General features: G+C 46.3%; 1 protein-coding gene across 1 annotated transcript in view; it reads left to right on the forward strand.

Annotated features, from left to right (window-relative positions):
- The window catches only part of LOC140193965 (arf-GAP with SH3 domain, ANK repeat and PH domain-containing protein 2-like), a 268,459-nt gene that overhangs the window by 214,620 nt on the left and 41,113 nt on the right, over positions 1–12,726 (forward strand). The window contains exons 16-17 of the mRNA XM_072251199.1: positions 6,939–7,033; positions 10,902–11,091. Coding sequence (XP_072107300.1) covers positions 6,939–7,033; positions 10,902–11,091 — 285 coding nt within the window. The remainder of the gene's footprint in view (positions 1–6,938; positions 7,034–10,901; positions 11,092–12,726) is intronic.

The raw sequence follows: 12,726 nt of genomic DNA on the forward strand, positions 1-12,726 counted from the left end.
AAGAATCCCAGGGGACAGTTGAAGGCCGTCTTCTCTTTATCGGCCCCACTCATTGGAATCTGGTAATACCCACTCCGCAAATCCAATACACTAAACCACTGGGCACCACTCAATCAGGCCAACATAACACGTTTTCAACCCTCGGGACCGTATACTGGTCAGGGACAGTGCGCCGGTTCAGGGTCCTGTAGTCCACGCACATGCGTACCTTCCCATTTTTCTTCCTAGCCACTACTATGGGGGACGCATAGGGGCTCACGGACTCCGCGATAATCCCCGCGTCCTTCAACTGACGCAAGTGCTACCGCACGTCCTCCACGTCAGCCAGGGCCAGCTGTCGCGACCTTTCTCTAACAGGGTGTCATTAGTCACCCGGATAGTGTGACGAGTGCTCTTGGAACAGCCCACATCAAACTTGCCCTGAGAAAAGACATCCCCTAGCTTCAACATCTTCTCCACCAGCCTTCTCTTACACTCCAGTGGCACAAGGGAGTCCTCAAAATTAAAGGCCTCTTCGGTCAGCCGCCCCCTTTTCTCCAATAGTTTTCCTCCAGTGGGCCTCACGGGGGCACTAGACATCACTGTCACTAGGAACAAGTGTGAGAGGGGCATTCCGCACTTAAAAGGTGTTCCTTACAATCACCCCCATCTGGCGTGCCAGTACAACTGAGAGCCTCTGCAATTCAGGTCTCACCAGCACCCCAGCCTGGAACCGGGACTCCCCTTCAAGGTCTTCCAGGATGTCTACTAACAAGGCCTCGCCCGCCAGTACTCCAGGGAATCTGGGTGTCCCCAACACTAGTGCCACCTCCCCTGGCCATATCACTTCAGGCTTCGCCTGAGTGTACCACACAGCCCCTCGTTCGAACTCAGGATCCAGTCCCCTGTGGCCACCCACTTCCTTGAACGCCACTCGAAACACTGGGTGTATCGAGAGGGTCTCCAGGAAGTTCTCCCCTGCCTTCTCCTTACAGGCTCCCAGGAGCCATTGCACAAGAGGGGAGTTAGACCCCACCAGAAAGGCAGTGCCACCTGTTTCCACCGGATCCGGACAAACCAACACCAATGTCTCAATGGCTTCAGACACCCCCACATCGCCCTCTGAGAATTCCAATCTCACTGACAGGTACCCATCATACAGATAATCACCATCAGTTATACCCCAAATCTCCAGTGCATTAAACGGGGTTATGGGCAAATGCTTTAGATATTTGTTGTAGAATGACCGGTACAATAAGGTGACCTGTGACCCTGTGTCGAGGATGGCCCTTGCAAAGATTCCCTCTATCTATAGGGACACGCTGGAGCGTGGTCCCAGTAATCCGTCTGGAATAAGGGCTTGGGCTTGCGGGGGTCCTATGGTAGATTTCAGGGAACGTGTTCGTCCAGAGACTCCAGTCCGTTCCCTCACTGAGTCTCTCCTAAGTTTCCCGACACCTCTCCCTTCTTAGTCGCCTGGGGGCTTGCCCTCCGCGGGGCGTCTTGTCTCTCACAATTTCTCCGGAAGTGTCCCTCTTCCCCACAGCTGTAGCACACCTTCTGCCACTCACATTCCTGCTGGAAATGCATCTCTTTCCCACAGTTATATCACACGCTACCCACAGCCCCCCCTCCTCCCGGGACGCCCACCACTCCCAGCCCTCTGAGCAGCCCGCCCCCTGAAAGGGGTGCTTTCCCTGTCAATCCACTCATGCCAGGGGTCCCTACGCACCTGGGACCCCTTGGGTCGCTCAGTTCTCAACCCTGCCACCACCTCCTGTACCGCTGAGGATTGTGCCTGGTGGCCAGAGTCCTTTCTCTGGCCCAATGCGCTCTCATCCTCCCGCACCTCTCCAACCAGCTGAATGAACGATGGAGGGGAGCCCCTTTTATAAGACTGCCGGAGACTCCAAGCAACCTTGTCCTTTCCCAGGGAACCCCTAGATATCTGATTCATCCTCAACTTCGCCACCTCGTCCGCCTTCACTACCCCTCGGCGCAGCAACCCATTAAGCATTATCTCCTGCTGAAAAATATATTCTGAGAGCTTTTCCCCTCTTCCCTGCTGCATGTTTTGAAACTCCCCTAAGAGCTCCCAGGAACCTCCCATCAACCCAAACGCACCCTCCTAGCTACGCCAGAGAAGCCGAGGGCTGTGCTGCTTTCAGCCCCCAGACGACACCAGCCGCCACTCCCTGCAAACTTTTCACTAATCGCTATCTCTTTTCCTCATCCAAGCCTGGCCACTCCCCTAACAACGGACGTGTTTTTGATCCATGTCTCATAATCGTCCTCCCCTTACGGGGTGGGCGTGGCTCCTGAGAAAATACTCAGCTTTGGGTGGGGCCCCTTGGCCCTTCTTGCCGCGGAGGTAATGGCGGCTGCCAACTCAGAGGTCTCACCTCTAGCTGGGGGACGGGGCCTAACCAATCCTTCCCACTCTGACCCCTCTTGCCCCTCCTCCCTCATTACCCCGAGAACTCATTCCTTCGCAAATTCCTTCAACCCTCCACTACTGGCTACAGGCACCTCCCCCAGTGCGTCATGAAACTCTTCCTCTGGTGTCCCCTCACATTTATCCTCTGAGAGGGTCCCCCGGGACGCTGACCGTCGCTGGCAGTTCCAATGTCATGACGTCAGCACTCGTACAAACCAACACCAAGCTGGATTCCACTACTTTTACCGCACCTTCTAGCTATGAGTTCTACCTTGCTGATAGCTTTAATCAGACTCAACCCTCGCACAGCACTTCTTCCAAAGTGCGAAAATCCACCCCACTTAACACGCATGCATGATTAACTTGGACTCACACCGGCTTACAATCTTATCCAGGTCCATCTCCGCACTAACTTAATGTGGCGATTTACACAGCTTCCGCAGAATCCAATCCCGGACGAGTACCCCCCAGTGTAAGGCTATAGACAAACCCTACTCCTCAGTGTCTAGGGAAACCCCGCAACCAGCGAACTACGTAAGACAGTTTATGTGGAGGCTGCATAAACGCCCAATTCACAGATCAGACAGAACACCATAAGCAGTTAAATACGTACACTTTATAAATCTTACTGCGAATATTGGTTAACAAAGAATACACTCTAAGAGAATAAAACAAAGAAAGGCACCAAAGTTTGAATAGAGTTTTAAGAGTCAGTGCACATAAGATTTCGTTGGAACTCAATACTCTGCAGAACTTTGACCCTCTGTCCTCGGCCTCCAACGACCCACACAGGACCACTCCTCAGGTGGTCGACCAGAGCACCTCTGAATGCGACCTTCCTCCGTCTTCTCCGCCCGAAAAACCCACCAAACCACCCTGTCCCCAGCCAAGTGAGACAGAATATCACCCACAAAAAGAATCACATGCACATTCATTGGTTTTTTTCACTCCCTTATCAATAATGTAACCCAAACAAGCAGGGAGAGAGAAAACTCCTTACATCGCAGTTATTATTACAGAAAAGCCATTTTATATAACATACAAAGAAGCTATTTTAGACACCTCAGCAACCGGTGTAACCAAGACCCAGTTACATATAAATTCCTTTTCAGTTTTATGAGATTTCTACAATAATGAAGAGGTATAATTAATAAAAGTTGTTGCCCCGCACTCCTTGCACGTTGTTTACATCATATAAATGGTTATAATGAAATTCTGGAAGAGGGTAGGTTGAAATCATAGAAACCGCAAAGTATTTGAATTAAATTCAGTACAGTAAAAACAATTTAGTAGTCTGAAGCTGTTTAGACTTGGCCATAACAATGAGAATTTTGGGTTTTTTAAAAACACAGTAAGTCAAGTCAAGTCACTTTTTATTGTCATTTCGACCATAACTGCTGGTACAGTACACAGAAAAAAACGACGTTTTTCAGGACCATGGTGCTACATGAAACAATACAAAAACTACACTGAACTACGTAAAACAACACAAAAACTACACTAGACTACAGACCTACCCAGGACTGCATAAATTGCACAAAACAGTGCAGGCATTACAATAAATAATAAAGAAAACAATATCACAATAGAGGGCAGTAGGCTGGTGTCAGTCCAGGCTCTAGGTATTGAGGAGTCTGATGGCTTGGGGGAAGAAACTGTTACGTAGTCTGGACATGAGAGCCCGAATGCTTCGGTGCTTTTTGCCAGGTGGCTTGAGGGAGAAGAGTTTGTATGAGGGGTGTGTGGGGTCCTTCATAATGCTGTTTGCTTTACGGATGCAGCGTGTGGTGTAAATGTCTGTAATGGTGAGAAGAGAGACCCCGATGATCTTCTCAGCTGACCTCACTATCCGCTGCAGGGTCTTGCGATCCGAGATGGTGCAATTTCCGAACCAGGCAGTGATGAAGCTGCTCAGGATGCTCTCAATACAACCTCTGTAGAATGTGTGAGGATCGGGGGTGGGAGATGGATTTTTCTCAGCCTTCGCAGAAAGTAGAGACGCTGCTGGGCTTTCTTTGCTATGGAGCTGGTGTTGAGGGACCAGGTGAGATTCTCTGCCAGGTGAACACCAAGAAATTTGGTGCTCTTAACTATCTCCACGGAGGAGTTGTCGATGTTCAGCGGAGAGTGGTTGCTTTGTGTCCCCCTGAAGTCAACAACCATCTCTTTTGTTTTGTTTACATTCAGAGACAGGTTGTTGGCTCTGCACCAGTCCGTTAGCCGCTGCACCTCCTCTCTGTATGCTGACTTATCGTTCTTGCTGATGAGACCCACCACGGTCGTATCATCAGCGAACTTGATGATGTGGTTCGAACTGTGTATTGCAGCACAGTCATGGGACAGCAGGGGACTGAGCGCACAGCCTTGGGGGGGCCCCTGTGCTCAGTGTGTTGGTGTTGGAGATGCTGCTTCCAATCCGGACTGACTGTGATCTCCCAGTCAGGAAGTCTAGGATCCAGTTGCAGAGGGAGGTGTTCAGACCCAGTAGGCCCAGCTTTCCAATCAGTTTCTGAGGAATGATTGTGTTGAATGCTGAACTGAAGTCTATGAACAGCATTCGAACATACGTGTCTTTTTTGTCCAGGAGGGTTAAGGCCGGGTGGAGGGTGATGGGAATGGCATCGTCTGTTGAACGGTTGGGATGGTATGCAAACTGCAGGGGGTCCAGTGAGGGGGGCAGCAGGGTCTTGATGTGCCTCATGACGAGCCTCTCGAAACACTTCATGATGATGGATGTGAGTGCAATGGGACGGTAGTTGTTGAGGCAGGACGCTGAAGACTTCTTCGGCACGGGGACAATGGTGGCAGCCTTGAAGCACGTAGGAACGACAGCACTGCTCAGGGAGATGTTGAAGATGTCAGTGAGAATCTGCTATCTGGTCTGCACATCCTCTAAGCACTCTGCCAGGAATATTGCCTGGTCCAGCAGCCTTCCGTGGGTTGACCCTCCACAGGGTTCTCCTCACATCGGCCACGGTAAGACACAGCACCTGGTCATTTGGAGGAGGGGTGGTCTTCCTCGCAGCTGGTCATTTTCCGCCTCAAAATGAGCGTAGGAGTTGTTCAATGCATCTGGGAGGGAGGCATCACCAGCACACGCAAGTGGTGTTGTCTTGTAGTTAGTGATGTCCTGAATGCCCTTCCACATGCAACGCGTGTCACCGCTGTCCTGGAAACGGCTCTGGATTCGCTGGGCGTGTGTATGCTTTGCCTCTCTGATGGCCCGGGATAGTTTGGCCCTCACTGTTGTTAGGGCTGCCTTGTCGCCTGCTCTGAAGGTGGAGTCATGGGTCCTCAGCAGCGCGTGCACCTCCAAGGTCATCCATGGCTTCTGGTTAGTGCGTGTAGTGATGGTCTTGGCCACAGTGACGTCATCGATGCGCTTGCTGATGTAGCTAGTCACTGATGTCGTGTACTCCTCTAAATTGTTAGAGGCGCCATCGGTTGCAGCCTCCCTGAACATGTGCCAGTCAGTGTGCTCAAAGCAGTCTTGAAGAGCAGAAATGGCTCCTGCTGGCCAGGTTTTCACCTGCTTCTGAACTGGTGTGGAGCGCCTGATGAGCGGTCTGTATGCTGGGTTTAGCATAACAGAGATGTGGTCTGAGTAACCGAGGTGGGGGTTATTCTGTAGTGGGTAAAAAATGTTCTAAAGCAATAACTCTAAAAATGATAGGAATTTTAGTATCTGAAGACAGGTGGGTTGGGGACAATCGGGAAGTTTTTTTACATCTGAAATGCCACCACAATCCTGATCCCATCTATTTTAGTGAAGGTACAAGCCTTGTATAATTGTAGTGATTAGTTAAGCAGAAACTGTTGAGACTGAGTTGACAGGACAAATTTTCAATTCTTCATGTCAAAGCTCAGAAAGCACCCCTTGAAAATTCTTGGTGATTTTGATGGAGTCTTGAAGTGAATGGTTATCAAACGATCAAATTCTGGTACAAATGGGAAGGTAATCCAAAATGATAGTAACTATCTTCTTAATTTTTTAAAAACCTATCTAGGATTTTAAAATCTCCTTTTCGCTGATAGATTTTGCTGGCGAGGGGCACTGTGGCACAGCCAGTGGAGCTGCTACTTCACAGCTCCACCAACCACATTAAGTCGTGACCACTTTTGTGTGTGTGAAGTTTACAAGTTCTTATTTTGATAATGTGGGTTCCCTCTGGATGCTCTAGTTTCCTTTCACATCTCAGAAACATGCAAGTTTTTGTATTAATTGACAAATATAAATTGACCTCATTGCATAGCTGAGCGGTAGAATTTGGGGTGGAGAAGGTTGTAATTGATTGGAATATGGGAGATTGAAAGGGGTTAAGGAAGGATTAGAATGAAAATGTATGCTTGATGGTTAGTGTTTACTCAGCAATGTAAAAGGTTGTTTCTCTGCTCCATCCCTACAATCCTATGACTGCATTTGAGCTTTGAATTATTCAGTAATTTATAAAACAATTTCTTGACGCAGTATATATGTGTGTTTGTGTATGTTAGGTCCAATAAAAAATTGTTATTTTTACAGCTAGCTAAGAACATTGGGAATGCAGCATTTAATGAGATTATGGAAGCTGGTCTGTCATCAGATGGAACTGTCAAACCTAATCCAAATAGTGATATGTAAGTACACATTTTTGTTTCCTACTCAATGGAAGGAAGCTCAGCACATGTGAATCTGGGAAACCAGCAAAACTTTCCCTTCATTCTTTTTCTCAGTGCATTTTATTTTTGAAGAACATGAATCATATATGATTACTTTTATTTTAATTTGACAAACCGTAAAGTAGTAAGTATGGAGTTTAAGATTCTGTAAATATTTGAGTGTCATTTTAAAATGTTTGATTTTAATTCCCATGCAGAAATTGAGATTTGTCTTTTTCTAAGAATGCATGGCCCGTTGAACATTAGCTGTTTTTGCACATAATCTTTCACCTTTTAAAAAATGTTACTGTTTTTATGATTGGTGGATAATTTTTCATCATTTTACTCTTATGTGCCATGTTATTGTGCACTCATTCTGTTTTTTTGTATCTTTTGAATGCTTTGCATCCTCATCACTGTTGACATTCACAGTTTCATCAGAAAATACGGAAATATTACATTTAATGCACTCGCCCAAATCACTGATATGGACTGAGAATAGTCACAGAGTCCAAATACTGGTTTCCATAGTACCCAACCACTCACACACTGCCATCCTTGAGAAGGACCTAAAGCAAAAACTGTGAAATTGATAGAAATACTCAGCCAGCTGGGTGGTATCTGTAGAAGCAAAAACAATAAATCTTTTGGGTTAAAGATCCTCCATTGTCTTCTCTCTTCAAAGGAATGGTCTTTCAATTGAAGCATTAACTCTTTTTCTTTCCTGCCTGATCTTCTGAGGTTTTTTAGCATTTTTTTTCTGTTTCAGAATCCATATAACCATATAACAATTACAGCATGGAAACAGGCCATCTTGGCCCTTCTAGTCCGTGCCAAACTCTTACTCTCACCTAGTCCCACTGACCTGCACTCAGCCCATAACCTTCCATTCCTTTCCTGTCCATATAGCTATCCAATTTAATGTTAAATGACAACATCGAATCTGCCTCAACCACTTCTGCTGGAAGCTCATTCCACACAGCTACCACTCTCTGAGTAAAGAAGTTCCCCCTCATGTTACCCCTAAACTTTTGCCCTTTAACTCTCAACTCATGTCCTTTTGTTTGAATCTCCTCCACTCTCAATGGAAAAAGCTCATCCATGTCAACTCTATCTATCCCCCTCATAATTTTAAATACCTCTATCAAGTTCCCCCTCATCCTTCTATGCCCCAAAGAATAAACACCCAACTTGTTCAACCTTTCTCTGTAACTTAGGTGATGAAACCCAGGTAACATTCTGGTAAATCTTCTTTGTACTCTCTCTATTTTGTTGACATCTTTCCTATAATTTGGTGACCAAAACTGTACACGATACTCCAAATTTGGCCTCACCAATGCCTTGTACAATTTCAACATTACATCCCAACTCCTATACTCAAATGCACTGATTTATAAAGGCCAGCATACCAAAAGCTTTCTTCACCACCCTATCCACATGAGATTCCACCTTCAGGGAACTATGCACCATTATTCCTAGATCCCCCTGTTCTACTGCATTCTTCAAAGCCCTACCATTTACCATGTATGCCCTATTTTGATTAGTCTTACCAAAATGTAGCACCTCACATTTATCAGCATTAAACTCCATCTGCCATCTTTCAGCCCACTCTTCTAACTGGCCTAAATCCCTCTGAAAGCTTCGAAAATCTACTTCATTATCCACAACTCCACCTATCTTAGTATCATCTGCATACTTACTCATCCAATTTACCACCCCATCATCTAGATCATTAATATATATTACAAACAACATTGGACCCAGTACAGATCCTTGAGGCACACCGCTACACACCGTCCTCCAATCTGACACACAGTTATCCACCACTACTCTCTGGCGTCTCCCATCCAGCCACTGCTGAATCTATTTTACTACTTCGATATTAATACCTGATGATTGAACCTTCCTAATTAACTTTCCATGTGGAACCTTGTCGAGGGCCTTACTGAAGTCTATATAGACAACATCTACGGCTTTACCCTCGTCAGACCCGTAGAACATCCTCAGCATCGTCCGGCAGATGTTAAAGGACCTCAGTCTCCTCAGGAAATAGAGACGGCTCTGACCTTTCTTGTAGACAGCCTCAGTGTTCTTTGACCAGTCCAGTTTATTGTCAATTTGTATCCCCAGGTATTTGTAATCCTCCACCATGTCCACACTGACCCCCTGGGGTCACCGATACCTTAGCTCTCCTCAGGTCTACCACCAGCTCCTTAGTCTTTTTCACATTAAGCTGCAGATAATTCTGCTCACACCATGTGACAAAGTTTCCTACCATGGCCCTGTACTCGGCCTCATCTCCCTTGCTGATGCATCTAACTATGGCAGAGTCATCCGAAAACTTCTGAAGATGACAAGACTCTGTTCAGTAGTTGAAGTCCGAGGTGTAAATGGTGAAGAGAAAGGGAGACAAGACAGTCCCCTGTGGAGCCCCAGTGCTGCTGATCACTCTGTCGGACACACAGTGTTGCAAGCACACGTACTTTGGTCTGCCGGTCAGGTAATCAAGGATCCATGATACCAGGGAAGCATCCACCTGCATCACTGTCAGCTTCTCCCCCAGCAGAGCAGGGCGGATGGTGTTGAACGCACTGGAGAAGTCAAAAAACATGACCCTCACAGTGCTCGCTGGCTTGTCCAGGTGGGCGTAGACACAGTTCAGCAGGTAGACGATGTCATCCTCAACTCCTAGTTGGGGCTGGTAGACGAACTGGAGGGGATCTAAGTGTGGCCTGACCATAGGCCGGAGCATCTCCAGAACAAATCTCTCCAGGGTCTTCATGATGTGAGAGGTCAGTGCCACCGGTCTGTAGTCATTGCTGGGGCGCGGCGTCTTTGGCACAGGGACGAGGCAGGACATCTTCCACAGCACAGGAACCCTCCAGAGCCTCAGGCTCAGGTTGAATACATGGCAAAATACTCCACATAGCTGAGGGGCACAGGCTTTGAGCACCCTGGTGCTGACACCATCCGGTCCTGCAGCCTTGCTTGGGTTGAGACGTTTCAGCTGTCTTCTCACCTGTTCAACTGTGAAGCCCACCATGGTGGTTTCGTGTGGGAAAGGGGTATAGTCAGGAGAGCTGGGTGGGGGACTGTGAGGAGAGGTAGGAGGGGAGAGTGGAATATGTGTTGGTTGGGGGCCGACAACAGATGGCTCATGTGGGGGATGGGCAGGGGCCACAATGTCAAATCTGTTAAAGAATAGGTTAAGTTTGTTGACCCTGTCCACACTGCCTTCAGCTCCTCTGCTAGTTTGCCGGAACCCAGTGATGGTCCTCATCCCCCTCCAGACCTCTCTCATGTTGTTCTGCTGGAGTTTCCACTCAAGCTTCCTCCTGTACCTGTCTTTAGCCTCCCTGATCCTGGCTTTCAGGTCCCTCTGTATTGCCCTCAGCTCCTCCCTATTTCCATCTCTAAGCACCCTCTTTTTAGCGTTCAGGATGTCCTTAATGTCCTTTGGCACCCATGGCTTGTTATTTGAATAACAAAGGACAGTTCTTGTCAGAACATTGCAGTCCACACAGAAGTTGATGTAATCAGTGATGCGCTCTGTGAGCCCATCAATATCCTCTCCATGTGGCTCACAGAGTGCCTGCCAGTCTGTCACCTCAAAACAACGCTGGAGCGCCTCATAAGCCTCCTCCGACCACTTCCTCACTGTCCTCGAGGTTGCAGGTTTACTCTTCACCAGAGGCACGTAGCAGGGTTTTAGACAGAAGACAGATTTAAGTTAGAAGTCCAAGTAATTTTTATTGAAGACATTGTCCAATGTTGAATAAATAGTTTTATATCTCTTGTCATTAATATTAAATAAGGGTTATTTATAAAAAAATTATTTTTCCCACAGGGTTGCCCGAAAAGACTACATTACGGCTAAATATATAGAACGGAAGTATGCAAGGAAAAGGTCCACTGACAATGCTGCCAAACTTAGCTTTCTCTGTGATGCAATTAAAGCAAGAGACATTTTTGCATTAATTCAGGTGTATGCTGATGGTGTCGATCTTACTGACCCAATACCTTTGGCAAATGGACATGTAAGATTTATTTATGGAACAAAACATTATCAATCATCTTCAGTAAGAGAATATGCTCCTGTGAATGCACAATTTGAAATGGTTCAAAGCAAAATGTGTAATAATTTATTTCAAACTAAAGGTAAAAGGAATCCTAAGATTTTGTATGTGGGTTTTCAAAGGTATCCTCCAAAAAATATTAGCCAGCAGAACTGAGGTCCATGGAGTAGTATGATTAGTGGCAGAAGGATAAGAAATTAGAATGGGGTAGGAAATTAGAAAAAAGAGAAGAGTATGGACTCAATAGCTGGGCTTTAAAGGATATGTAAAAATAGAGGGAATCGAATGAATATCTGATAATGAATAGACAAGTTAAGAAAGAGACTCATAACCTGGGTTTGATCAGGTGCTCCCATTTAAATACAAAGGGACAGCAGGCAAGTGGGAGGCTTTTAAAATGGTCATATCAGAAGTCCAGGGCAGCAAGTTTCTGTTAAGATAAAAGGTAGACATTACTAGTTTATTGAACCTTGGCTGATCAGAAACTTAAGGCTCTGGTCACTTAAAAGGAAAGAAGCATACATTGCTTTTAGGCAGCTGAGTACAATGAATCTCTCGCCAAATGTAAAAAGTTTAAAACAACACACAAAAAATGCTGGAGGAAATCAGCAAGCCAGGCAGCACCTATGGAAAGAAATATTTAAAATGTCGCTGTCTACAGGTGAGGTGCCGGAGGATTGGAGAGTGGCTCATGTTGTTCCGTTGTTTAAAAAAGGATCAAAAAGTAATCCAGGAAATTATAGGCCAGTAAATTTAACGTCGGTAGTAGGTAAGTTATTGGAGGGAGTACTAAGAGACAGAATCTACAAGCATTTGGATAGACAGGGACTTAGTAGGGAGAGTCAACATGGCTTTGTGCGTGGTAGGTCACGTTTGATCAATCTATTGGAGTTTTTCGAGGAGGTTACCAGGAAAGTGGATGAAGGGAAGGCAGTGGATATTGTCTACATGGACTTCAAGAAGGCCTTTGACAAGGTCCCGCATGGGAGGTTAGTTAGGAAAATTCAGTCGCTAGGTATACATGGAGAGGTGGCAAATTGGATTAGACATTGGCTCAATGGAAGAAGCCAAAGAGTGGTAGTAGAGAATTGCTTCTCCGAGTGGAGGCCTGTGACTAGTGGTGTGCCACAGGGATCATTGCTGGGTCCATTGTTATTTGTCATCTATATCAATGATCTGGATGATAATGTGGTAAATTGGATCAGCAAATTTACTGATGATACAAAGATTGGAGGTGTAGTAGACAGTGAGGAAGGTTTTCAGAACCTGCAGAGGGACTTGGACCAGCTGGAAAAATGGGCTGAAAAATGGCAGATGGAGTTTAATACAAGTGTGAGGTATTGCATGTTGGAAGGACAAACCAAGGTAGAACATACAGGGTTAATGGTAAGGCACTGAGGAGTACAGTGGAACAGAGGGATCTGGGAATACAGATACAAAATTCCCTAAAAGTGGCATCACAGGTAGATAGGGTCGTAAAGAGAGCTTTTGGTACATTGGCCTTTATTAACCAAAGTATTGAGTATAAGAGCTGGAATGTTATGATGAGGTTGTATAAGGCATTGGTGAGGCCAAATCTGGTGTATTGTCAGGCAG

This window comes from Mobula birostris, chromosome 2 (genome assembly GCF_030028105.1).
Source record: "Mobula birostris isolate sMobBir1 chromosome 2, sMobBir1.hap1, whole genome shotgun sequence".
NCBI lineage: Eukaryota > Metazoa > Chordata > Chondrichthyes > Myliobatiformes > Myliobatidae > Mobula > Mobula birostris.